The 26,979-nt window shown below is 54.5% G+C and overlaps 1 protein-coding gene and 1 non-coding gene across 2 annotated transcripts; both read left to right on the top strand.

The window, feature by feature from the left end:
- The first annotated feature begins 423 nt into the window (after nucleotides 1-423).
- LOC133360195 (protein qua-1-like) lies at nucleotides 424-8,392 on the top strand. The gene is made up of 4 exons (XM_061578816.1): nucleotides 424-594; nucleotides 824-967; nucleotides 1,379-2,281; nucleotides 3,396-8,392. Exons 1-4 carry the CDS (start codon nucleotides 558-560, stop codon nucleotides 5,789-5,791), a joined length of 3,480 nt encoding a protein of 1,159 aa, XP_061434800.1. The 5' UTR covers nucleotides 424-557; the 3' UTR covers nucleotides 5,792-8,392.
- A 7,909-nt stretch (nucleotides 8,393-16,301) lies between these two features.
- Nucleotides 16,302-16,406, top strand: LOC133360241 (U6 spliceosomal RNA). The gene has a single exon (XR_009757238.1). It is a non-coding gene; the product is annotated as a U6 spliceosomal RNA (small nuclear RNA).
- The last annotated feature ends 10,573 nt before the right edge of the window (nucleotides 16,407-26,979 follow it).

The raw sequence follows: 26,979 nt of genomic DNA, 5'->3' as shown, positions 1-26,979 counted from the left end.
GCGGTCCGATTCCGTTCCAGAGAGGCCACGGGGACCCCGCGACATCCGGCCGGAGCGAGACGTCGGCTTGGACGCGCCGAGCCGAGCCGAGCGAGTCCCCGGGAGCGCGGGGAGCCGGGAGCCCACGCCTCGGAAAGGGCCAACTTCCGAAACGACGGGCGACGCCGAGCGGAGGGGTAGCCGTGCTCGAACGCGCGACAGCACAAGCAGCAGCAGTAGCAGCAGCAGCAGGAGCAGGAGCAGCGGCAGTGCCACAGTGACGAAAGGGGGTGGCAGTGACGCAGGGGATTCTGGGAAGGGGAGGGATTGGAGGAGCCCGTCGAGCCGTGGGGACAACCGAAGGAATCTGCGATCGGCCGGCCGACGGAGACAACGTGGGAAGGGACGAGGGGCGGCCACGAAGGGGGTGGTGGAGGAGGAGGTGACAGAGAAGGCAGAGGAGAAAGGGAAGAAGGAAGCGGCTGGGAAGAGGGGCGGAGGTCAAGGAAGAGGCGGCGAAGGAAGCGGCGGAGAGGAAGGAGGTGGAGAAGGAGGTGGAGGCAGCGGAGGAGGAGGAGATGGTGGCAGAACGTGCAAACCGGGGTGGCACTCCCGGTAAGTCCCATCGCGGCGCCATCGACGCGGCATATGGCAGCCCGGCGCAGCCGAGCCGGAGTGGGCCACGGCTCTCACGAGCTCCAACAAATTCCATTGCCCCCACCCTCCCGCCTCCCCACCACTCCCCCCCCATCTCTCCCTCCCCGCCTCTTGCCACCGCCACCACCCCCTCTCCGCTCGCTTCTCCCACTTGCCTCTCCCCCCTGCCCCTCCCCCCCCCCGGCAGAGCGAGTGCGCGAGCTGAAGGCGATCATCGCGCAAGCGTCGGCACGGCCGCGCCGATGCTCCTCCCCCGAGGCGAGCACCTCGTCCGGCAGCGGCTCCTCCACCCCGACCGCCGCTCCCACCCCGCGCCTGCCCAAACCCCCCGGTAACAGGCGCCGACGGCGAGGGTAGGCGGGTCACACGCAGATCGCCCCCAGTGTCGTTCTCTGACGGTGGCGTCCGCAGGCGATCCCTAGGGTGTGGTCTTCCATGAAGCTCCTTGTGGTCCACCCTCTAAGCCGCATCTGCCTGCACGAAGCACGGCAGCAGCAGATGCAGATGTCCGATGCGACAAATTGATTGAAGTCTCCAGTGTGCGACTGCGGTCGTCCGGAACAGAGAGTATGATGCGTGACAATGCAACGGCACAAATACTTTGGAGACATAACAACGATGCACAGCTCCTGATTCGCTCATCCGGCTTGACCACCGAAATGCAACGTCGTAGCCATTGTTCCGTGTAGACATCGGCCGTACGGCAATTAATAGCGACTCTTTTTTTTTGTTTCGCGACCAGATTCGCCCCGCTGGGTCGCCGCCGCGGGTGACCCTCCCGTGGCTTCCGCCGCTCGCTCCGGGACGGTGTCGCCTGCGGCCGTCACGTCGCCCACGGGGGAACTTGCCTGCCGGCCGTCCGGGCCACTCTCGCGATCCTCCCCGGCTCTGGACCACCGCCGCCGCCGCCGTCGCCAGAGCAGCAGCGGCAGCAGCCGCACCGTGAGTGTGAGGTCGCCCGCCGGGATTGCGTCTCCCGGGCACGACGAGGAGGTGGACGAGGTGGCGGTGGTGACGGTGGAGGAGCATCAGGAGGAGGTGGACGCCGCTCCGTCGGGAGCGCCAGGAGCAGGAGACTGCGCCCAAGATGAGGAGCGGTCGACCTCCGACCCGACGGATGTGAGCGACGACGTGTCACTCTCGGGCTCGGAGACCACGGGAAGCTCGCCGGGGCTCAGCCGGCTCTTTGTGTCGTCGTCATCGTCATTGTCGCTCGCGGTGCCGGGCGACGATTCAGGCTCGGAGAGCGACGCCGGGAGCCGAGGCCTCGCGGCGCTCCTCTCCGGTCACTCGCCGGGCACCACCGCCACCGCCGCGGTCACCGCCAACGCCGTCGTCACCGTGATGCCGCAACTGCAGGGGTCGGGGCCGCACGGCGATGAGGAGGACGAGGAGGGGGAGGCGAGGAAGAGCGTCGGCGAAGGAGACGTGGCGGACGGAGGGGCCTGCCTGCCAGGGCGCGACGATGGTGAGAAGGAGGAGGCGGAGGACATGGAGGGGAAGAAAGAGGAAGAGGATGGCGCACTTCACAGTCATCGGAGCGGCGGAGCGAGCTCGGGTGGAGGGACCAGAAGAGACAGCGACTGGGAGAGCGACAGTCTACTCGGGGCCTACCGGAGGCTTCTGCGATCCGGGTCTCTGATAGGTGAGTGACTGGACGACGGTAGCCGAGGCCTTCAAAGTTTTTCTCCTCGGTTGAATCGTGCAATATAATACAGCATAAAGACAAAGGTCCCCTCCCCCCCTCCCCCCTCCCCCCGTGGATAGCCTTCGACAGGTTGTCGGGGCAAGTGGCATTAGCGAGTAGCACCTATGAAGGGTCGCACTCCCACACGCTCACACTCACTCTGTAAAGCAGGGGGAGAACACACAAACTCCACACAGAGAGGCGCCAGAGGCAGGGAATTGAACCCAGGCCTCTTTTATGTTCATAATCAACGATTTTTGGGTTTAGATCGCGTTTATTTATAAATGTGTCGTAACCCTCCACCACCCGACACGGCCAATCAGTAAAAATGTGTCACGTTGACAAAGACAAATAGTTCACTGCTTTAGCCCACCGGTGTGTTGAAGCAACAACATTTACAATTTGAGTACGACGTTTCGCTGGTAATTGCAACCAGCATCATCGGGCAATTCGCCAGAAATTGTAAATGTTGTTGCTTCAACACACCGGTGGGCTAAAGCAGTGAACTATTTGTCTTTGTCAACGTGACACATTTTTACTGATTGGCCGTGTCGGGTGGTGGAGGGTTACGACACATTTATAAATAAACGTGATCTAAACCCAAAAATCGTTGATTATGAATAACATTGGTCGCGAAAGCCTACGTGTTAAACTCTTTTATGTTGCGAGGCGCGAACTGCCACCACCACCACCACCAGCATGACAAAGATCCCCCGTATAGCCTTAGCAGACTGTTGGGGCAAAGTGCTGTTAGCAAGCACCTATGAAGGCCGCAATGACGATGTTTACACACCACGCCAGTACTTATTTGAGGCTGAGTCGACCTAGGGGAAGCCCGGGATCGGTTCACTTAACCGTCACTGGTGGTAGCCACGTTGGCATGGAGTGGCGGCGCAGCTGCGAGCGCAACCGGGCATTTCTCCTTCCGACCTGGGTTCGATTCTGATGCTTGGCTCTGGTGGGGGGCGGGGTGGCGGGGGAGGGGGGGAGTGGGGGGTCGAGCTGCCGCTCCGCTCCGCTTATCCGTCGCAAGCGTCCGGAACTCACCGTTGTTCCCTCTTCCCTCTCCCAGGGGAACCGGTAGAGGAGGCGGCTGCAGCTGTGGCCACGGACGCGGCTTCTCACCGTGCGTACCGCGCCGGTGGTGACGACGGCGGCGGCAGAGGTGACGATGATGATGATGAAGGCGACGGGAAGAACAGCAGCCGCAGCAAGAGCTCGGCAGACGGTGGCACCTTCGAGAGGACTGTCGGGACGGCCGGCGTCGGCGCCACGCCGAGTGGACCCCGGTCGGAGGCCGCGAGCCGTGCGAGCGACGGCCGCAGAAGCGTCCGAAGCGTCCGAAGCGTCGTCGGAAGCGACTCGCTTGCGGCCCTCGAGGTCGAAGGGCCCAGCCGCGCCAGCGGGGAGTTGGACGCGGCGGAGGTCGAGCCAGAAGGGCAGACGATGAGGAGCGGCGCGCCGGGCGTCGATACCCCCACACCGAGTCGCGGAAGTGGCAACCTCCAGACGGATGTCCCGGCCGAAGCGTCGGGTCGTTCGAGTGGTGCCGATGGGACCGGCGGCAGCGTGGGGAAGACGACGATAGAAAAGCCAGCGTCAGATCTCCCGGACGACGGAGGCCCCGGTGAGCGCGACGACGGCGGCAGCGGCAGCGTCTCGCGGGACGGTGGAGTGGAGGGGACCGTCGGGAGGCCCACGCCAAGTGTACGCCGGTCGGGGGAAGCGAGCCGCAGAAGCAGCAGCACCAGGAGCAGGAACAGCACCAGGAGCAGGAAGAGCCTCGACGCTGACGTCCAGGCTGAGGGGCGCAGCCGCCGGGACCACGACGCCGGCGGTACGGGCGGCAGAGCGCCGGATGCAGCCGAGCGCGACCCGAAGGAGATGGGAAGTGGCGCTTCTCCCTCCCGGTCGGAGGCCGTAGAGGGCGGCGGAGGAGGCACGACGGCGGCCGGCGAGGCCTCGGGCTCGAGCAGACAGGGGTCGGCCACGGGCGGCCGCATCCGGCGCTTCGATATCCTCGGCAGAGCCAGCGGCAGAGCGGGGACGCCCAGAGCAGTAGCGGGTGACGAGGTGCGTGATGAGAAGGAGGATATCCCCAGGCTTGGCGGAACGAACGACGAGGCTGCCAGCAAAGAAAAAGATCGATCGGAGGAGGGAGACCTGGAAAAACCACTGAGCAGTGCTGTGGACAGATTTCTGCTTCGCCCTGTTGACGACGCAGGGTTGGGTGGCTCTGTCGAAAAGGAGATTCGCGGAGTGGAAGATGGCAGCGAGGAGGCGGCCAAGGACGACAAAGAGCGATCGGAGGAGGGGGACCTGGGTCGTCCGCGGAGCAGTGCTGCGGACAGATCTCCACCTCGCCCTGTTGACAACGCATTGTTGAGTGGCTCTGTCAGAAAGGAGATCCGCGGAGTGGAAGATGCCAGCAAGGAGGTGGCCAAGAAAGAGGAAGAGCGATCAGAAGAGGGAGACCTGGGTCAACCACAGAGCAATGCTGTGGACAGAACTCCGCCTCACCCTGTTGATGACGCATTGTTGAGTGGCTCCGTCGAAAAGGAGATCCGTGGAGTGGAAGATGGCAGCAAGGAGGCGGCCAAGGACGATAAAACGCGATCAGAAGAGGGAGACCTGGGTCGTCCGCTGAGCAATGCTGCGGACAGAACTCTGCTTCGCCCTGTTGACGACGCATTGTTGAGTGGCTCCATCGAAAAGGAGATCCGTGGAGTGGAAGATGGCAACAAGGAGGCGGCCAAGGACGACGAAGAGCGATCGGAGGAGGGAGACCTGGGTCGTCCGCTGAGCAATGCTGCGGACAGATCTCTGCCTCTACCTATTGACGATGCAGGTTTGGGTGGCTCCGTCAAAAAGGAGATCCGCGGAGTGGAAAATGGCAGCAAGGAGGTGGCCAAGGACGACGAAGAGCGATCGGGGGAGGGAGACCTGGGTCGTCCGCTGAGCAATGCTGCGGACAGATCTCCGCCTCTACCTGTTGACGATGCAGGTTTGGGTGGCTCCGTCAAAAAGGAGATCCGCGGAGTGGAAAATGGCAGCAAGGAGGTGGCCAAGGACGACGAAGAGCGATCGGGGGCGGGAGACCTGGGTCGTCCGCTGAGCAACGCTGCGGACAGAACTCCGCCTCGTCCTCCGGTTCCTCCCAACGAATCGGGGAGACGCTCTCGCCGAGGAACCATCAGCAGCAGCGGCAGCAGCAGCGGCAGCAGCAGCGACAGCAGCAGCAGCAGCTCAAGTGACAGCAACGATGACGTGCGCGCCAGGGGCAAGTCCCCCTCTCGAGGCTCACGGAGGAGGAACTCCGTCACGAGCGGCCGCATCTCGGGGTCGTCCTCGGTACGCAACGGCGTCGTCCCCAAAAGGAACCGGGGCGACCCGCTCGCTCACTCAACAACGACGCCACCACCAGCACCAGCTGCTGCAGCACCAGCAGCTGGTGCCATTCGTCACTAAGCGGAAGCGACGTCACCACGGCGCTTGTGCCAGGCTTGCTGCACTTCGAGGCCACCCACCCACTCACTATTCACCCGTTCATTCATTTCCAAGCGACTCAATAACTCACTCACTCATTCACCCACTCGCTCAATACTCACCCGTTCATTCATTTACTAGCGACTCATTAACTTACCCAATCACTCATTCATTCACCCACTCACTCACTCATTCACCCACTCACTTACTGCTCACCTGTTCATTAATTTATTTCCAAGTGACTCAATAACTCACTCGCCCATTCATTCACTCACTCACTCATTTACTCACTCATTCACCCAACTACTCATTCACTCACCCACTCACGCATTCACCCACTCACTCATTCACCTACTCACTACTCACCCGTTCATTTAATTCCAAGCAACTCAATAACTCACTCATTCACGCACCCACTCATTCATTCACTACTCACCTATTCATTCATTTCCATGCGAAACTCACCCACTCACTCACTACTCACCGTGCTAACCGCTGCACTACCGTTCCCCTACACACGAAACAAAGACGAAGATCCCCCGTGTAGACTTAACAGACTGTTGGTGCAAGTGTTGTTAGCGAGCACCTATGAAGGCCGGAACGGCACACGAGGGGGTGGGTGGCCAGTACCACGCTCAGCCGCCTTTGTCTCCCCAGTGGCGATGTTTACACACCACACCAGGTACTAATTTGAGGCTGAGTCGACCTAGAGGATGCCCAGGACCGGTTCAAATAATCGTCACCGGTGTTGGACATGAGTGGGAATCGAACTCGGGTCGCCGGGTGCGTAGCGCAGCGTAGCACTAACCGCTCCACACACACACTGACACACACACACTGACACACACACACACACCCCGACATACGCACACACACTGACCCACACTGACACACACACACACCCCGACACACGCACACACACACTGAAACACACACACTCCGACACACACACACTGACACACACACTGACACGCACACTGACACACACCGACACACACACTGACAGACACACACACACAGCCGACACACACACATGCCCCGACACACGCACTCACACACTTTTAATTGTATTTCATTTAGAAAAAAATATATATAATAATAATAATAAGAATAAATAATATGGCATCTTTTTTTTTAAACCTTGATTTAAGATTTTAAAGGGTGAAGCAGAAATACAAGAAGCAGCAATTATCTGATCAACGAGCTCAAGTTGTTACGAACCTCATTTCCTTTCCGCTCATTGTTTTACTTTTTTTAAACTCTCCCAGCTTCTGATTCGCTTCGGGAATTGGTTGCGATTGCCCCGATGTTGCCGATGAGGTTCAGCGACCGGCGAGGGCTTTTGTCGCAGGGTACGGCCTCGCGGGCGCTCCATCTCCCCGTCGTTATCCAGGGCGTTTGTGTTTCGATGCAAGCAAAAGATGTCCTGTGTGAGCCCGTACCGCGGGCGTGGAATGTGAGCCCGTACCGTGGGTGTGGAGTGTGAGCCCGTACCATGGGTGTCGAGTGTGAGCCCGTACCGTGGGTATCGAGTGTGAGCCCGTACCATGGGTGTGGAGTGTGAGCCCGTACCATGGGTGTCGAGTGTGAGCCCGTACCATGGGTGTTGAGTGTGAGCCCGTACCATGGGTGTCGAGTGTGAGCCCGTACCGTGCCGCATCAGGCGGAGGCGGCACATGCAAGACACGGGGACTCCACTACCCGTTCCGTCTTGTACAGGGGATAGCGTGTTTCTCCCTCGCACGTGTGGATCGTTGGGCCGGTGGCACCTTGATACGTAGAGGACCGCTCTCTCTCTCTCTATCTGAGTTGTCCCTCCTCTCTCTCTCTGAGTCGTCCCCTCTCTTTTTCTCTCTCTCTCTCTCATTCTCTCTCTCGCTGCGTTACGAGTTGACCTAATTCATTCACCACAACGGCAGCGCGCACGAGCTGTGACAGATGGGACAGATGGAGATTGGGCCACACTCCCGCTGCACCACCTCCCGGCGAGCCACAGTATGGCCTCCTCCTTCCTCCTCCCTTCTTCATTCTGCTCCTCCCTCCTCCCTCCCTCCTCCCTATCTCCTCCTCACTCCTCCTCCTCTCTTCTTCCTCCTGCCCCTCCCTCCTCCTCCCTCCTCCCTCCTCCTCTTCCCTCCTTCCTCTTCCTCCTTCCTCCTGCTCCTCCCTCCTCCTTCTCCCTCCTCCTTCCTTCCTCCTCCTCCCTCCTCCCCCCACTCCTCATCCTCCGAGTTTCCCCCCTCCACGTTTCCGATGGACATCGCGCGGGTCTGGATTATTTGTCTGCTGCTGTAAATGTCTCACGCACAGCGACCGATGTTGGTGGTGACGACGACGACGATGATTGATGATTATGATGATGAAGATCAGCCGCCACTTCGTTGAGCTATCCTTGGTGATGGCCAAGGCAGGGCTGCTGAAATAGAGCAGCGAAACACAGTGGGGGGCGGGGGGGGGGCTCACACGTGGTACAATGAAATACAAAAATTTGTTTAATAGTTCCCACTGAACGCGTCCACAGGAGCAATCGCCTGGCTGTCCGTTCGTGATGGACTCCGTGGGGACCCCCCCCCCCACACCCCCCACCCCCCAAACTCCCCCACCCACCCCCCACACTCCCCCACCCACCCACCACTCCCCCATCCACCACCCACCCACCATCCCCCCCACCCACCCCCCACACCCCCCCACCCACCACCCACCCACCATCCCCCCCACCCACCCACCACCCCCCCCCACCCACCACCCACCCACCACCCCCCCACCCACCCACCCCCCCCCACCCACCCACCCACCACCCCCCACCCACCCACCCCCCCCCACCCACCCACCACCCCCCCACCCACTCCCGCCATCTCTAGCCAGAATTTCATTAAAATGTCAATTTCATTTTTATTTTCGGACGGCTCCATTATCGCACGCGGGTAGTTTTAAAAGTGACATTAATCCAACCGAGGTGTGTTAGCCGATATATGAAATCGAAAAGAGGCGTCTTGTTACGCTGGCGTGTGCGTGGTGACTTCTTTTGAGACTTTGATCTGTTTATATTATGTGGGGGGGGGGGGGGAGCTGAAAAGGAGTGAGTAGTGTGAGGATGATTGATTCGGATGTGCCATGTATATTTGTGTGAAGAGTTAATAAACGGATATCATATTGGAAAAATAGTTTTGCATCTCGCTCGTCACCTCGCAAAGCCGGAGAGAGAGATAGGACGACTCAAAGAGAGAGGGAGGACGACTCAGAGAGAGAGGGAGGACGACCCAGAGAGAGAGGACGACTCAGAGAGAGAGGGAGGACGACTCAGAGAGAGGACGACTCAGAGAGAGAAGGAGGACGACTCAGAGAGAGAGGACGACTCAGAGAGAGAGAGGACGATTCCGAGAGAGAGAGGGGACGACTCAGAGAGAGAGGACGACTCAGAGAGAGAGGACGACTCAGAGAGAAAGAGAGGACGACTCAGAGAGACTTTTGACTTTCAAACAACTTTTATTGCCGCCAGCAGCAACAGCACTGGAGGTGATTCCGATGCGAAACACACAAACTCACCAGCAACACAAATAACAAACACTGTCCATCCACGCGTTGTGGCGATAAATGCACCTCACACAACACGAAATAAAAGTCACGTGGTGGTGGTGGGAGTGGTTGTGGTGGGGGTGGTGGTGGTGTGGGTGGTGGTGGTGTGGGTAGTGGTGGTGGGGGTGGTGGTGGTGGTGGTGGGGGTGGTGCAGGTGGTGCGGGTGGTGGTGGTGTCGGTGGTGGTGGTGTGGGTGGTGGTGGTGGTGGTGGGGACGGTGGTGGTGGGGGTGGTGCAGGTGGTGGTGGTAGGGGTTGTTGTGGTGGTGGGGGTGATGGTGGTGATGGTCATCGCGAGCGCCACGGTGACGAGCGAGCGCTTTAGAAGGTGAACACGAGGGTGCCGTCCACGCTGGTACAGAGAGGGGCTTGTCCGGCTCCCCAGCGTTCGAGGAAGACGCGCTGCACATCACCGACATGTGGAGGAGCCACAGACGAGGAGCGGGAAGGCAGCAGCAGCAGCAGCCACGCGGTGGTGAGGAGCCGATTGCCCAAGCTCTGCGGTCCCACACGTATCGATCTCTCATTGGCCCAACTGACGATTGTGTACACGTTGTTGCGAGGCAATCGCCATCTCTGTTACATTTGTGTAGAGGAGTAAAACGGGGACGTGACGTCAGGTGTGCCGTTCAGTGCGATGACGTCACGTCTCCTAGGGTACTTAAGGGAGACCCCGTGACGTAAGCGGGGTCACCGTGTGAACGGGTAGAGTAAGAAGAGTGAAGAGGGAACCAGGGGTAGAGAGAGAGAGATCGAATAGGGAGTCTGGGGAGAATCCGGTGGTAGCCGTAGAGGTACTTCTCTCTCCAGTCGGTGGAGTCGGCAGAGTCCCCGATCCGACACAAGAGAGAGAGACCGGAGCTAGCCGGCAGGGACCCGGACTCAGAGTAGGACCCCCCTAGCCCCTGGGAGTTGTGTACCCTGCTGTGTAATATTGTAACAGCTTTAATAAACCCTGGCGAAAGCCCATAACTTACCTCCGTCTACGAGTGCGTCCGTGGGAGGTTCTCTACATTTGTAAGGCGCATTTCATCCCAGGATCCCAATGCGCCGGATCACGCGGAGAACACAACCCCACGCGTTCTTCACGTGAAGGTGGAACAGATGGAGGTTCGAACACACTTTGCTCTACCCTCTCTTCCTGCCAGAGGCAGCGCACGGCTACTCCTCGACGCGCCACGTGGAGGGAGTTTACGCCAACTTGCGTGTGTGCGTGTGCGGTGACCCACCAACCCCCTCGCTGCTGCTGCCTCAACGACGCCGGATCATTGCAGGCAGACAGACACGTGCAGCAGCAGCGTAGCCACCGCCACCACCGTCACGACCACCACCGCCACCACCACCGCCACCACCACCATGGGTCTCTGTGTGAGTTTATGGGTCTCTGTGTGACTCTATGGGTCTCTGTGTGAGTATATGGGTCTCTGTGTGAGTCTATGGGTCTCTATGTAAGTCTATGGGTCTCTGTGTGAGTCTATGGGTCTCTATGTGAGTCTATGGGTCTCTATGTATGTCTATGGGTCTCTATGTGAGTCTATGGGTCTCTATGTAAGTCTATGGGTCTCTACGTCAGTCTATGTGTCTCTATGTGAGTCTATGGGTCTCTATGTAAGTCTATGGGTCTCTGTGTGAGTCTGTGGGTCTCTGTGGTTTAGCCGCAGGCAGCGGCTGGAACCTGGGTACGACCCCCCCCCCCCTGCGCCTCCGACGTCTGCGCCGCCCGCAATCCCGGGCGATGCTGCATGGGGACAGAGGCGCAGCCCCTGCAATTGCTCGCTCTCTCCCCTGCTGGCGGATGGCATCTTCCACCCACAGGGACCTGCAAGAGATCCCCCCCCCGCCGTCTCTCTCTCACTCCGTCGCCCCACGGATGACGATTGTCGCTCCCTCCTCCTCCCCCCACGCTGAGGCCACGCGACTTGGACGCGGGCTGGGAATTGATCGCAACTTTGAACCCCGCCCCCCCCCACGACCGCGCCTTGACCTCTGACCTGCTGATCTCGCCTCTCGCTCGCTCGTCACGGTGTGAACTAAATTTAGGTCGCCTGATGGCGTGTGGACGGAGGGGTGGTGGGGTTGGGTTGGTTGGTGGGGTCGGTGGGGTGGGTGGGGTTGGTGGGTAGGTTGGTGGGTGGGGTTGTTGGGTGGGTTGGTGGGTGGGTTGGTGGGTGGGTTGGGTGGGGTGGTGGGTGGGTTGTGTAGAGTCCTGGGTGGGTGGGTTGGTGGGTGGGTTGGGTGGGGTCCTGTATGGGTTGGGTGGGGTGGTGGGTGGGTTGGTGGATGGGTGGGTTGGGTGGGGTGGTGGGTGGGTTGGTGGGTGGGTGAGTTGGGTGGGGTCCTGGGTGGGTTGGTGGGTGGGTTGGGTGGGTTGGTGGGGTGGTGGGTGGGTTGGGAGGGTGGGTTGGCAGGTGGGTTGTTGGGGTGGTTGATATGGGTGGGTGGGGGTGATGGGGGGGGGAGATTTCAAGATTCAGGCGGTGTTGAAGTGCCAAGGTCAGGAGCAGGGTGGATGCTTCACCACCAAACGTTGAACCCCTTGAGGAACCTCTCCTCCAGCGGGCATTGATTCTTAAGAGCGTTCATTGGGGGCAATTGAGGCACTCTCCTCCCCTCCCTTCCCCCCTTCTCCCTACAAGGGGTGTCAGAGCTTGGGCAGACGCCGGCAGGGATGGTGTCGAGTTCATTGAAGCGTGCGGTTGCAGGCAGGTTTCCATCGCGCTGTTAATCCGTCACGTGTGGATTGTGCGTTGGTGTCAATACCCCCCCCCCCCACCCCCTTTCACATCCTCTGTGTTGCGAGCCTAATGTCAAGTTCAAGTTAATTTATTTGGTATAGTCCTGTGAGCCATTCGGCTCTTGAATTGGGTGCAACCGCAACAAACAAAAAACTAAAACATGAACAAGAAAACATCTTAAAGTGATTATGCGCAAACAGAAAAATCTAGGATAAAACTGCAAAGTCTTCCAGAATAAAAGCACCGTACACCAAAGCCGTGTGAAAAAATCCCAGTGGGATGCAAGTAAAACAACAACAACCACAAGACAACTTAGATTAAAGCCAGTGGCGGCTCCTGCAAAATCTCTCAGGGGGGGCAAATGTCTGGATGATTGATAAGGATAAGGTCCACCCATGCAATGGATAAATTAACAGCTTAAGCATGTAAAGGCAACTTCACTTCTTTAATATTAATGAAAAATAAAGTGACTCTTACAATACATGTTGTTTGTTTATATACTCACTATTAAAACAAACCACTCAAGTTTATTTTATTAAAGATTCCACTAGGTAGCGATAAATTATATTGTTGGATGAAACGTGCTTACGTATGATGACGTTAGCACGTATGATGACGTAAGCACGTTAGGGCTTGCCCTCCCAGAAGCCATAGAGAATGCATTGGAGCCGCCCCCGTTCGAAAAAAAACATCTTTGAATGTAAGTCTATGGTGCCACTCGGGGCGATTCTCAGCCGGAGTGAAATCGCCCCAAAAGAGGCGGTACTCCACAGAACGTGACATGACGCTGATTGGACTATATCCAGAGGCTGACAGTGACGGCTAGCGTGACTGTGGTTGAATGACATTGGTGGTGCGTCGCCCAATCGCCCTAATGAAGAAACCGCCCCTGATTAAAGCCATCATTCTAACTCCCTACTTCAACAAACAAACATGGCCAAACTTTTCGAAATCACCAAAATAAAGCCATAAAAGCAATGTAACAGTGATCATAGGAACTGTGACCGGATTTTCACAATAAACGACATAAACAACATGTACCACCAAACCCTGCAGCCATAGCTGGCTGCATGAGTCACTCCACAACAGCAAGAGCATCAGTCGGAGTATCAAAAATTTTCAATGCACCTTTAAGATCAGCACACTATAATCAAAACTCCGATCATATTTTGCAGCGGTCATCCGGAGCGAAACATTATTTGATTTCAGGCTACTGAATAGCAGTGGCAGCTAGGGGTGTACAACTCCTCTAGAGCAGTTTTGAGTGAAGATCTCATAGGTAGTGATTCAAGTTGCAGTTTATTGGCAATTGCATTCCAGACCCTGGGGGCATCAATAGCAAAGGCCCTTCCTCCAGTATTGTGTCGTCTTAACACGGAGGCTTTCGCGACCAATATCATCCGTAGAGTTGTTTTTTGGGTTGGATCGCAGTGTGCTGTACTAGTGACGAATTGTCCACGTTCTGTTTACGTGAGAAGCCTTATTAGCTGGATGTGTCGGGTGGTGGCGGGTTCTAACGACACATTTATATACTTACGCGATCTAACCCCCCCCCCCCAAAAAAAAACCTCTATTATGGATGACATCGTTTTGTTAATAAAATAAATACCTTTTTTATTGTTGCGGCAAACATCGCAGACCACGGCATGGGAGTTTCAACTTCTGTGTGGGTGCGGTGATCCACTAACCCTGGCTGCTAATGCTGCTGCCTCCACAAGGCTGGGTCACTCCCGGCCACGCCACGTGCAGCAGCGTAGCCACTGCCGCTGCCACCACCACCATCACCGCCACCACCACCATCACCGCCACTACCACCACCACCACCACCATCACCGCCACTACCACCACCACCATCACCGCCACCATCACCGCCACCACCACCGCCACCATCACCGCCACCACCACCGCCACCATCACTGCAACCACCACCGCCACCATCACCGCCACTACCACTACCGCCACCATCACCGCCACCACCACCACCACCATCACCGCCACTACCACCGCCACTACCACCACCACCACCGCCACTACCACCACCACCGCCACCATCACCGCCACTACCACCGCCACCATCACCGCCACTACCACCACCGCCACCATCACCGCCACCACCACTGCCACCATCACCGCCACCACCACCGCCACCATCACCGCCACCACCACCGCCACCATCACCGCCACTACCACTACCGCCACCATCACCGCCACCACCACCACCATCACCGCCACTACCACCGCCACCACCACCACCGCCACTACCACCACCACCGCCACCATCACCGCCACTACCACCGCCACCATCACCGCCACTACCACCACTGCCACCACCACTGCCACCACCATCACCACCGCCACCATCGCCACCACCACCGCCACCATCACCACCACCAGCACCACCACCATCACCACCGCCACCACCACCACCGCCACCACCGCCACCACCGCGGGTGGGGGGCGGGTGGGGGGCGGGTGTGGGACGATTAGGTGGGGGGCGATTAGGTGGTTCGAGTTGGGGGGGGGGGTAGGGGGGGCAGGGTGGTGACGGGGCGGGTGGGGGGGACGAGTGGGGGGGATCGGATGGAGGGGGTCGAGTGGGGGCGGGGGGTGGGGGCGTTCTCGCGTTAATCGGCAGCACAGAAACGATTCAGACCACGGGGTCGGGGAAGACATTTAAAACAGAAATGTAAAAGAGCCGTGCCGAATCTCAGCGCGGCGAATTAGAGCAACGAGGATCGGTTCCATATTTTACCCCCCCCCCCCCCCCCGGATGGAGGGGAGGGTTGATGGGTCATGGAGGTTGGCTTCAGCCCATCATCATCCGTTGTTCCATCGGGGAGGGGGGCGATAAAATATGTAACCGCGTTGTCGTGAAGCCAACAGCGGGTGTAGGGGGGGGGGAGTGGAGGCTACAAGTAAGCAACAAGCGCGACAATAAAATAAAATACTTTTTTTTCAAAACACGCTTTAATGAGCAATGGCAGAACTCCACGACTCCAGGAAGTGGCCCCGAAGCTTGCCATAGCGTAAGGGGCCGTGGTGATTTACAGCCAACGTCAGTTGAGCGTGGACAATTATACCTGTAAAAAAGATTGTTTAAAAATATACATTTTTATTTTAAATGATAGAATATAGTATTGCCATCCGTATGACACACATATACCAAGTTTACAGTCGATACGACATTGGGAAGACGGTTGAAATTGAGTTACAAGATTTGAGGATACGACAACAGACGGAGTGAGTTAAATAAAAGCGTGTAAAATGTTTAAAAAAATATATATATATTTAAATTTTTATTGATAGAATATAGTATTGTCATCAGTATGACATAAGTATACCAAGTTTGCAGTCGATACGACATTGGAAATACGGTTGAAATTGAGTTACAAGGCTTTGAGGATACAACAGACAGAGTGAGTTAAAACAGGTCCCTGCGGGGTGGGCTGGTAGGAACGAATAACCAAAGAATATAAACATCATGTATTATTACACTTGTTTAGCCAGGAAAGCGTCAGTGAGTCTAAAGGTTTTTTTAATTAAAAGCTATCTCAGGGAATTATAAGGGAATGTTACACTTGTTTAGCCAGGAAACCGTCACTGAGTCTAAAGGTTTTTGTAGGGTCCTGCCAAGTGTTTGCAGTAGGGGGCGATGTTGCTACACCTAATCGGACATCGGACGGACGGACGGACGATATAATCTATTGTAGGCTGGTTCACTTCGTTCCTACCAGTATAATTACAAAGTGAGGGAGACATCTCCGTTTGCTTTTACGGAGTTTTTGTTTGTTGTTATTGCATTAATTAAAGACAACCCATTAAACATATATGGTACATATATTCATAATGATAATGATGGACACGTTATCTGTGAGCGTGGGAGGGGAGTGTGTGGTATTGTGAGTGCATCATCCCCCCGACTCACGGCACACGAGGAAGATGCGGCTGTTACCTGGGCCTGGGATACTCTCAGATGGCTGCTAATGGACTGAGGATCAATGGGGAGAGGAGAAGGGAGTGAAAGAGGTTATTGATGTGCGTGCCGGAGAGAGAGAGGAGGAGGAGCTGGTGGGGGAGAGGGGGGCGTATATCGGAGTGGGGGTCCAAGCAGGGAGGGAGGGGTGGGAGATATTGGGAGGGAGAGAGAGGGAGGGAGGGATGGTGAGAGGGAGTGAGGATGGGAGGGCTCCAGCCGTACAGATACTAAAATTGGAACGATACAGAGAAGATTAGCATGGCCCCTGCGCAAGGATGACACGCAAATTCGTGAAGCGTAAAAAAAAGTGGGAGGGAGGATGGGAGGGAGGGAGAGGGAGGGATGGGAGGGAGGTGGTCGGAGCCAGGGTGTGGCTGGAGTTCCGCCATGCGCGGCTGACCCACGCCGTGCCGGCCTTCAAGGAGCAGTGGGCGATGGAGGAGGCCGTGTGCTCGGTTGCAGATGACGGAGAGGTCTGCATGCAGTTACGAGCTACCCGTTGGAGGCCGTTGGACTGCGAGAAGGGCTGCGTGCAGAACGAGAGTGAGCGAGAGAGTGAGCGAGAGGGGGGGGGGGGGGTTTCATAAAACAAATTTTAAAAAAATTACGAAATGATGAACGAAGCAAAGTTCTGACTACACCGAGCATCTTCTTGTTTCTACTGATCGTAACAAAAAAAGAGTGAGCGAGAAAATGAGCGAGTGAGCGATAGCGAGAGGGGGGTTTACATAAAGCAAAGCACAAAACAACAAAATGATGAACGAAGCAAAGTACCGACTACACTGAGCATCTTCTTGTTTCCACTGATCGTAACAAAAAGAGAGTCAAAGGCTGTATAAGGACGTGGTTTAATACTTAAAACATACATTGAAAGAAACAACGTACAATTATAGTTTTTACATCCTTGACATTATTTACATACACCTTTTAGACTTAAATTCATGTTTAATAACTCGCAAATCAATGTTTATTAATCAATGTTAATACTGATTTGGGACACAAGCACAATCAAATGTTCATATAGGGAGGGAAGATGGGAGGGAGAGAGGGGTGAGGTTGGGAGGGAGGGGTGAGAGATATTGGGGAGGGGGGAGGAAATGAGGATGGGAGAGAGAAAGGGAGGAAGGATGGGAGGGAGAGTGAGGATGGGAGGGAGAGAGGGGAGGGAGGATGAGAGGGAGAGAGGGGAGGGAGGATGAGAGGATGCGGGAGACGAGGGAGAGAGACGCAAAGGGAGAGGGGGAGCGTGGAAGAGAGGGAGGGGGGAGACGTGGAGGGAGAGATTGTGAGAGAGCGGGGGAGGGAGGAAGGGAAGAAATTGGATGGACAATTAAAAGGGGAAAAAGGCAGGGAGGGATTGGGGAGGGGGGCTCCTATAGGAGTGGGGATCAAGATGGGAGGGGCGATTGGCGAGGGGTAGGGTGGGAGGGTTTGATGGAGATACGGGGGGGGGGGGGGTGCCCAGCTCAAGCGATCGATGGCGCTGCGAGGAGAAAGAGCGACACGGGGTGGACACGGGGCGTGAAGAGGTCAATATTGGCACGGCCCTCTCCGTGACTCTTTCTGTCATCATCAACCTCGGAGAGTCATCGGTTCACGCGATGTTGTTACTTCACGTGATACGCTCATCGCCGGCGTCGTCATTAGTAATGCGGGGCATTGTTCGCCGAGACCGTCGTCATCACGCCTGTTAATTAGTAATCGTTATTAAGTCCATAATCATCATCATTACCCTCGAATAGCTGTCAACCCACGCGGTTTACCCCGCATTCTTGTGCAGGGATATTGAGTTTTCAGGTCCATACGGCGCACAGCCCTTTCAATGCGGGCAACAAAATAAAACAAATTGTGTCCTTGTTTGTGTTTCACTCCTTGTGATGGGACGTTGTTGTATGAACGTTGAGGTTTATGACCAATTACTGTCTGAATTGGTCTGTGAGAAGCTAGGGCACTTATAAGGGATTGACAAGGATGCACTCATGATAATCATCATCATCATGGTGAGTTCAGGCAGATTATGATGGTAAGCAGAGGGGCAGTGATGACTTTAGCGCCTCAGAGTAAGAAGGCCTGGGTTCAATTCCCGACTCGGGTGCCCTGTGTGGAGTCTGAATGTTCCCCCCCCCCTGTTCCACAGAGTGTGAGTGTGTTTGTGAGTGTGTGTGGCGATAGGGCAGTTGTGGAGAGAGTGGAGAGTTTCCCATACCTGGGCAGTGTGCTCCGGTTTGACAGCAGAGGTCTCACTCCGAATCAGTCGAGCGGCATAATCTTTTCATCGGTTGCGTAACGCTGTGTGGGAGCTACCTGGTCTGTCGCTCCGCACGTTAACTACTTCGCCTGGTATGCAGGAGGTCGTGGATTCGATTCCGACCCTGACGCCTGCCTGCTGTATATTTGGAGTTTGCGTGTCTCTCGCTCTCATCATCACGGTGGCTAGGAGATGTTTACTACCTCGCCTGGTATGCAGGAGGTCGTGGTTTCGATCTCGACCCTGACGCCTGCTGTATATTTGGAGTTTGGGTGTCTCTCTCTCTCTGATCATCATCACGGTGGCTAGGAGATGTTAACTACCTCGCCTGGTGTACAGGAGGTCGTGGGTTCGATTCCGACCCTAACGACGCCTGCTGCTGTATATTTGGAGTTTGCGGTGTCTCTCTCTCTCTCATCATCATCACGGTGGCTGAGATGTTGACTACCTCGCCTGGTGTACAGGAGGTCGTGGATTCGATCTCGACCCTGACGCCTGCTGCTGTATATTTGGAGTTTGCGGTGTCTCTCTCTCTCTCATCATCATCACGGTGGCTATGAGATGTTGACTACCTCGCCTGGTGTACAGGAGGTCGTGGATTCGATTCCGACCCTGACGCCTGCTGTGTATTTAGAGTTTTCTCTCTCCGTGGACGCGTGGATATGTCTCTGGGTCCTCTAGTTTTATCCCCCGCCCCCTTGCCCAACCACATTTAGAATCAATGTCACCCGCACAAAGCATTCGGCCGCTACTATCAATGCCCACGTGATGATAGTAATAATCATAAGCACACTTTTAGTTGGAGCTGTCATTTGTGGGGGCCAGGTCACTTTAGAAAAAAGATAAAGAGCCGCTCTCTAGCTCAGTACGTGGCCGGCCTTAGACCTGGCAAAAAAAAAGTTCAATAAGTAATATTTAAAAAATACTTTTTAAAAACACGCTTTAATTAAATGTACCGTACTCGTAATGGCAGAACTCCACGACTCCAGGAAGTGGCCCCGAGTCTTGCCATAACGAAAGGGGCCGTGGTGATTTACAGCCAACGTCAGTTGTGCGTGGACAATTAGACCCAAGCAGAAACATAACATATAAAAAATAATGTAAAAGTATTATTTATTTATTTTAAATGATAAAATATAGTATTGCCATGAGTATGACATAAGTATACCAAGTTTGCAGTCGATACCACATTGGGAAGTGGGTTAGAATTGAGTTACAGGATTTGAGGACATGACGACAACAACAACAGACAAAGTGAGTTCATAGAAAGCATGTACAAATAATCTAAAAATATATATTTTTTTTATTTTGAATGATAGAATATAGTATTGTCATCAGTATGACAAAAGCATAGCAACATTGGGAAGTGGGTTAAAATTGAGTTACAAGATTTGAGGACACGACAACAACAACAGAGTGAGTTAATAGAAAGCATGTAAAAATAATGTTTACAATTTTTTTATGATAGAATATGGCATTGTCATCAGTATGACAAAAGTATAGCAAGTTTGCAGTCGATACCACATTGGGAAGTGGGTTAAAATTGAGTTACAAGATTTGAGGACACGACAACAACAACAACAGAGTGAGTTCATAGAAAGCAACGTCATGGGACGAGCCAATTTCGCTGCTCCACCTCTACAAACCGCCCGCGCGTTCCCCCCCCCCCTCTCCGTTGGCCGTGCGAGGCTCAGCGCAGTTCGGATGGAAACAAATGAACAAATCACGGTGACAAACCACAACAGAAGGGGATCCTCTGCACCAATTGGCACGTCAAAGCGCATTAAAGTGCGTGCGGGCTAAACACAGAACACCAATGATTTTTTTTTACAATTACTCTTTATAATCTAATTGATTTAAAACTCCATTTAGCACAGCCCACACGAAGAATAGAATAAAATGTACTATGCTAATGCTTGACGGATTGTGAATTTAATTACGTCTGGGGGCGTACGTGTGTGTGTTGGTGTGTGTGTCACGGATATTTGGAGCGGTAGTGTAGCGGTTAGCGCGCTGTGCTATGAACCCGGCGACACGAGTTCGATTCCCGCTCACGGCCAACACCAGTGACGATTATCTGAACCGGTCCCGGGCCTCCCCTAGGTCGACTCAGCCTCAAATGAGTACCTGGTGCGGTGTGTAAACATCGCCGTTAGGGAGACAAAGGCGGTCGGGCGTGGTGCTGGCCACCCACCCCCTCGTGTACCGTTCCGGCCTTCATAGGTGCTCGCTAACAGCACTTGCCCCGACAGTCTGTTAAGGCTATACGGGGGATCTTTGTCACGGATCGTAGTCTCGTGGTAATGAATTGAAGCTGGAGGGGTTACCAGCCCCTCGCACCCGTCCAGAGCCCCCGTTTAGCCACTGTGGTGGTCACAGACGCCATGAGGGGAGAGGCCAATGGGCATTGGCCTTCCCCCCACAGCAATGTCCACGACAGTGTTGCCCGTCCGGCACCGCGAGGAGGTAGGGGGTTGTTTTGCCGGACAAGATCGGCCTCTGTGGAGGAGGCTCGTGAAGAACGCTACTGGGCAGTTGGAGGCAGTCGCCCTCCAACAACAACGGAGGGCAAAGGAACGACGCTCACAACAACGAGCGGAGCGCCGGGTGGCTAAAGCACAGCAAGTTGGTACAGTAGGGGGCACAGGTGTTGCATCAGCCAGTCATCTCGGTCATCTCGGTCAGGCGACCCGTGGCACCTTGGTCTGCCCCGTGACTTCCTGCCAACGGGCGTTCGACACGTCACGTGGCCTCAAGGTGCACTTGGCCTGGCACAAGCGTCGTGGTGACGTCACCGCCACTTAGTGGCGAATGGCGGTTGTTCTTGTTATCACGGATCGAGGGGGCTGAATGAGCGCGGCACGGGCTCGAGAAGAGATGGAGGGATGTGGTACGGGAGGACGTGGAGCTGAGTGGACTTGCCGATGATTGGTACCAGCGGTGTCAAGATCGGCCTCTGTGGAGGAGGCTCGTGAAGGACGCTGCTACTGGGCAGTTGGAGGCAGTCGCCCTCCAACAACATCAGAGGGCGGAGGAGCGACGCTCACAACAACGAGCGGAGGGCCGGGTAGCTAAAACACAGCAAGTTGGCACAGTAGGGGGCACAGGTGTTGCATCAGCCAGTCATCTCGGTCATCTCGGTCAGTCGACCCGTGGCACCTGGGTCTGCCCCGTGACTTCCTGCCAGCGGGCGTTCGACACTTTACGTGGCCTCAAGGTGCACATAGCCTGGCACAAGCATCGTGGTGACGTCACCGCCACTTAGTTGCGAATTGCGTTTGTTGTTGTGTGTCACTGTATATGTATCACTTATGGGGAGCGGTAGTGTAGTGGTTAGCGCGCTGCGCTACGAACCCGGCGGCCCGAGTTCGATTCCTGCTCGCGGCCAACACCAGTGACGAATATCTGAAACAGTCCTGGGCGTCCCCTAGGTCGACTCAGCCTGAAACGAGTACCTGGTGCGATGTGTAAACATCGCCACTGGGGAGACAAAGGCGGCCGGGCGTGGTGCTGGCCACCCACCCCCTCGTGTGCCGTGCCAGCCTTCATAGGTGCTCGCTAACAGCACTTGCCCCTACAGTCTGTTAAAGGCTACACGGGGGAGCTTTGTCTTATTCACTTCATTGATGCGTACGGGCGCGTGCGAGCGTCAGCCCCATCCGTTGCTCGAGCGTTCCATTCCAATCGGACAGTGAAAACCGGTCCCCCCCTTTAAGCGGCTATCGGTTTTGAACCGGTTTCGCACGATGGGTCAGTGGTCGTGGCAGGGTGGTGTGGACGCGTGCTCGCTGCAACGTGGAACACGGAGCGGGTTCTGCGTTATAACGGAGCGGCTTCTGCGTTAAAACCGAGCGGGTTCAGCGTTATAACGGAGCGGCTTCAGCGTTATAACGGAGCGGGTTTCTTCGTTATGAAAGTGTTGTGTGGTAGGAAGGACGCTGACGCCAGTCGTGTAGGGGCTGACGCCAACGCTTTATTTAAGGCTCGCGCTTAACTCGTGGGAAGGGGTTAACACATAATTATTAACTAATCTCCCCAGGGGAAGGGGTTAACACAGTTAGTAACTAGTCTCCCCAGGGGAAGGGTACTGGGAGCTCCCTACACCCTACCAGGCTATCGGGCTCTTCCCACAGCATTGACCGAGGGTTGATCCAACTCGGCCAGCCGGGTAAAGCAGCCCCCTTTAGCCTGGCTCTCAACCCTCTATCCCGAAGCCCCCTACTCCCATAACACTCACTCCTCTGGCTCACGGCGAAGACCCCGTCTACGTCACGGGTCTCCCCTCAAATACCCCGGGGGGCATGACGTCACTTTTCCTTGATGGCATTCCCCCCGAGGCAGAGGTCGCAAACGGGTTTTGATTCCTTACCCTTACCCGGCCGCACCAGGGTCGAAAACGGGTACCCGTACCCTACCCGATACCTGGCTACCCGTACCTGGCCGGGTACGGGTAGGGTACGGGTACGGGTACCCGATTGCGACCTCTGGCATGAAGCCATTTTGCAGGCGCGGGTGGGTTGATTCTAGGAACTTGAATTGTGAGAAGAGACAAGACGTTGGGAAATGAGTGACAAACGGTTACTCGCCAGTGACTCACGGCCTACCCGTACCCGTACCCGGCCGCACCAGGGTCGCAAACGGGTACCCGTACCCGGCCGTGTACGGGTAGCCGGGTAGGGAACGGGGGTATCGGGTACCCGGTTGCGACCTCTGCCCCGAGGCGAGTGTGACCTGACGTCAGCACTGTCCGTTAGCAGCCCCTGCGAGAAAACAGAAAGCGACAACCGATTGGAATGGAATGTTCGAGCAATGGATGCGTTAAAATCCGCACGGTGTCAGGCCTCTGAGGGTTAACAACAATCATACCGTACGCATCGATGAAGTGAATATCAAAGACAAAGGTCCCCCGAGTAGCCTTGAACAGACTGTTGGGGCAAGTGCTGTTAGCGAGCAGCACCTGTGAACGCCGGCAACGGCAAAACGAGGGAGTGGGTGGCCAGCACCACGCCGGGCCGCCTTTGTCTCCCCCGCGGCGATGTTTACTACACACCGCAGTGGGTGCTCATTTGAGGCGGAGTCAACCTAGCGGAGGCCCCTGGACCCGTTCTAATAATCGTCGCCGGCGTTGGCCGTGAGCGGGAATCGAACACATAGTCGCCGGGTTCGTAGCACAGTGCGCAAACCACCGCGCCACCGCTCCTTTGCAGCGAATATCACACTCAAACGCACACACACATGCAGGCATGTATGAAATGACGCGTGATAAAAAAACGTCGTTGCATATGGAATGCACGCTTATAGATGGACCAGTTGCAAATCTTATCCGAGTGAGTGCAAATTGAACGTTGAATGTCAGCGTAGCCTGACCGGGTATGTTTCAGTGTGTCTGTGTTTGTGCCGTGCTGAAGTCACCCTGTGTGTGTATGAGAGCGTGGATGTGGGGCAGGTCAATTGATGTGATATTGGACTCTCACCACAGACCATCACCATAGACCATCACCATAGACCATCACCATAGACCATCACCATAGACCATCACCATAGACCATCACCATAGACCATCACCATAGACCATCACCATAGACCATCACCATAGACCATCACCATAGACCATCACCATAGACCATCACCATAGACCATCACCATAGACCATCACCATAGACCATCACCATAGACCATCACCATAGACCATCACCATAGACCATCACTATAGACCATCACCATAGACCATCACCATAGACCATCACCATAGACCATCACCATAGACCATCACCATAGACCATCACCATAGACCAACACCATAGACCATCACCATAGACCATCACCAATGCAGAGGTTAGGTTTTGAGCTCTTCCATGCTGCTGCCTCCAGAAGATTTGGTTACAGGCAGCCACGCGCAGCGTAGCAACCACCGTCATTACCACCACCGTCATTACCACAGCCATTAATATCAATTCTCCACTAAGTGACGGTGACGTCACCACGGTGCCTGTGCCAGGCTAGGTGCAGTTTGAGGCTACCACGTGAAGTGTCGAAGGCTCGCTGCTGGCAGGAGGTCTCGAAACAGACCAAGCAGGTGCCATGGGTTGGCTGACTGAGATGACTGGTAAATGCACCAACTGTACCCCCCTACTGTGCCAACTGGCTCCATTTTATCCGACCGGCGCTCCGCTCGTTGTTGTGAGCATGCTGCTCTGCCCTGCATTGTTGGTGGAGGGCGACTTCCTCCAACTGCCCAGTAGCAGCGTCCTTCACGAGCATCCTCCATAGAGGCCGATCTTGACACCGCTGGTAGCAGTAGTCGGCAAGTCCACTCAGCTCCACATCCTGTTCCACATCAGCTCCATCTCTTCTCCAGCCCGTGCCGCGCCCGTTTAGCCCCCTCTATACAGCCAAACAGAAGCTGCTTGGGCATGCGGTGGCTGGGCATGCGGGCTACAAGATTTGTGGATGTGGATTTTCAAACTAAAAAAGTAACTATCAAATAATTTTTTTAGGTTATATCGATATACATGCAAAAGATGCAGCAAGCCTAGAAAGAGTCATCGTCGAAAGACTGAAATCTGACAACATACCTCTAGCCGACTGTCGGGCACAATGTTATGACAATGCTGCTGTGATGACTGGGCATATATCCGGCCTTCAACAACGAATGTGACAAAAATCACAGAGCATTGTTTGTCAACTGTGACAACCACAGCTTAAACTTAGCAGGAGTACACTCAGCTTAACAAGATCCACAGTGTCACATTTTTTGAACTGTTGAAAGTATATATTTGTTTTTCTCTCATTCAACAATTCGTTGGGAAGAGTTAAAAAAAGCTGTGCCCATCACAGTAAAGCGGGAGTCTGAAACATGCTGGAGTGCACGATCAGAAGCTGTTCAAGCTATCTATGAAGGACTGGATGAACTAGTAGGGCTGGTAGACAAATTATCGGAGGACGTAACTATGACGCCTGAAACCAGAAGCGATGCAGAACAGTTACAGGGATGCATATTAAATTTTTACTTCATAGTTTTATTACATTTCTAGAATGTCATTCTTGGAAAAATGTATCGTGTTCAGAAGCGCTTACAGGAATTTTTGGAAAACGGGGCATAGATACAACAGGATCCTACTATGAACTTCAAGGAAGCAGCAACTGATCTTGAATCTTTAGAGCATGAATTTGTCAAGCTTCGTGATGATGAGCCAAGTTGCTGTAGAAAACGCCAAAACAAGATGCAGTCTGGGGGATAGATGTGGACAGAAGATGCCAGGAGAAATGGCAAGAGATGCAGGACTTTCAGCAGAAGAAGAAATTGTGCACATTATGAAGAGCGTACTTTATCGACTTCAACAGGAGATGTCACACGGTTTTTACGACTAAAAGACCTGAACGCAAAATATGGATTTCTGCTGGACGTCACTATCAGACAAATGTCGATGCAATTCGTCGAAATTGCAGATTCTGGAAACTATGACACCGACATCAATGGCCAATGGTAACCGGAATGAAGTTCTTCCAGAAACTCCTTTGAATCTTCTTAGTTGTGTTTTATGGAGACGACATTTCCGAATTTGCGAATTTCACTGCAAATGTTATTAACAATAGCAGTTTCAATTGAAAGCTGTGAGCGGTCGTTTAGCAAATTGAAACTTATTGTCGTATTTGCGTGCTTCAATGGGACAAGATCGTCTGAACGATCTTGCTCTTCTTAGCGTTGAAAGAGAAACATTGGAAAAAACAGATGTTGATTACGTGATTGACCAATTTGCGACAGTGACATCAAGAAAAATTAACCTTTTGTCGACTATGTCAACAAGTCTACGACAGTGACCGAGTGAGCCATGTAATACAATTTCTATAAATTAGCTTCTTTAAATACAATGTTTCATTAAAATTTAAATTGTTATTCCTTATTCGATGTAATAGGAAAATGTGATGGGGGGGGGGGGGGGGGCGCCAATTTTATAGTTCGTCCCCGGGCGCAAAATATCCTAGCTACGCCTCTGGTGGTCATGCCCAAAGAGTTAAACGTTGACGAATCGAGGAGGCAGTTTATCCAGCATTCACCCAAATGCAGATAGACGGATGCGTCACTGCTTCAGAACCCAGAGATCTGAAACAAGCCACTGGTGAACAAGGCCACAAAGAAGTCTAGTCAAGCCTCCATTAGCGTTGTGTTTGTCTTTTCCAGGGGCAGAGCACTTTTGGCAATGTAGACAGATGCTTTGTAATGCTCCAACCAAGGTCAACCCAACCTTTGTTTAAAAGCTAGTTAAAGTTGGCAGTATTCCGTTTCTCACCCCTTGCCCCACATTCTTGATGTTCCTTTGAAATAGTTTGTTAGTGTGACGGAAAAAAGTGTCTCTGGAACATAATGTGCACATTTGCGTGTTTGGGGAAAAAGGATTCATTAGGTCATAAATAAAAGAAACCTGGATTCAGATTCTTTAAGCATGGCAAGGTGCTCTTGTTTGAAGCCAAAGGCCTAAACCTTGGTACACGTTGCTGCTATCGAGGGACTTGCCTTGGGGAAGAAACGTGGCCAAATGCAGCACTAATACCACCTACATATTGCACACATACAATCCTCGTCAAAGGTCAGAACAGCAGTAGCGAATTTAAGAATTTTATTTTTGGCAATGGT

This window comes from Lethenteron reissneri, chromosome 67 (genome assembly GCF_015708825.2).
Source record: "Lethenteron reissneri isolate LAM-NWPU_2019-01 chromosome 67, ASM1570882v1, whole genome shotgun sequence".
In the NCBI taxonomy this organism is placed as follows: Eukaryota; Metazoa; Chordata; class Hyperoartia; order Petromyzontiformes; family Petromyzontidae; genus Lethenteron; species Lethenteron reissneri.
This window is presented reverse-complemented; position numbering and strand designations above follow the sequence as displayed.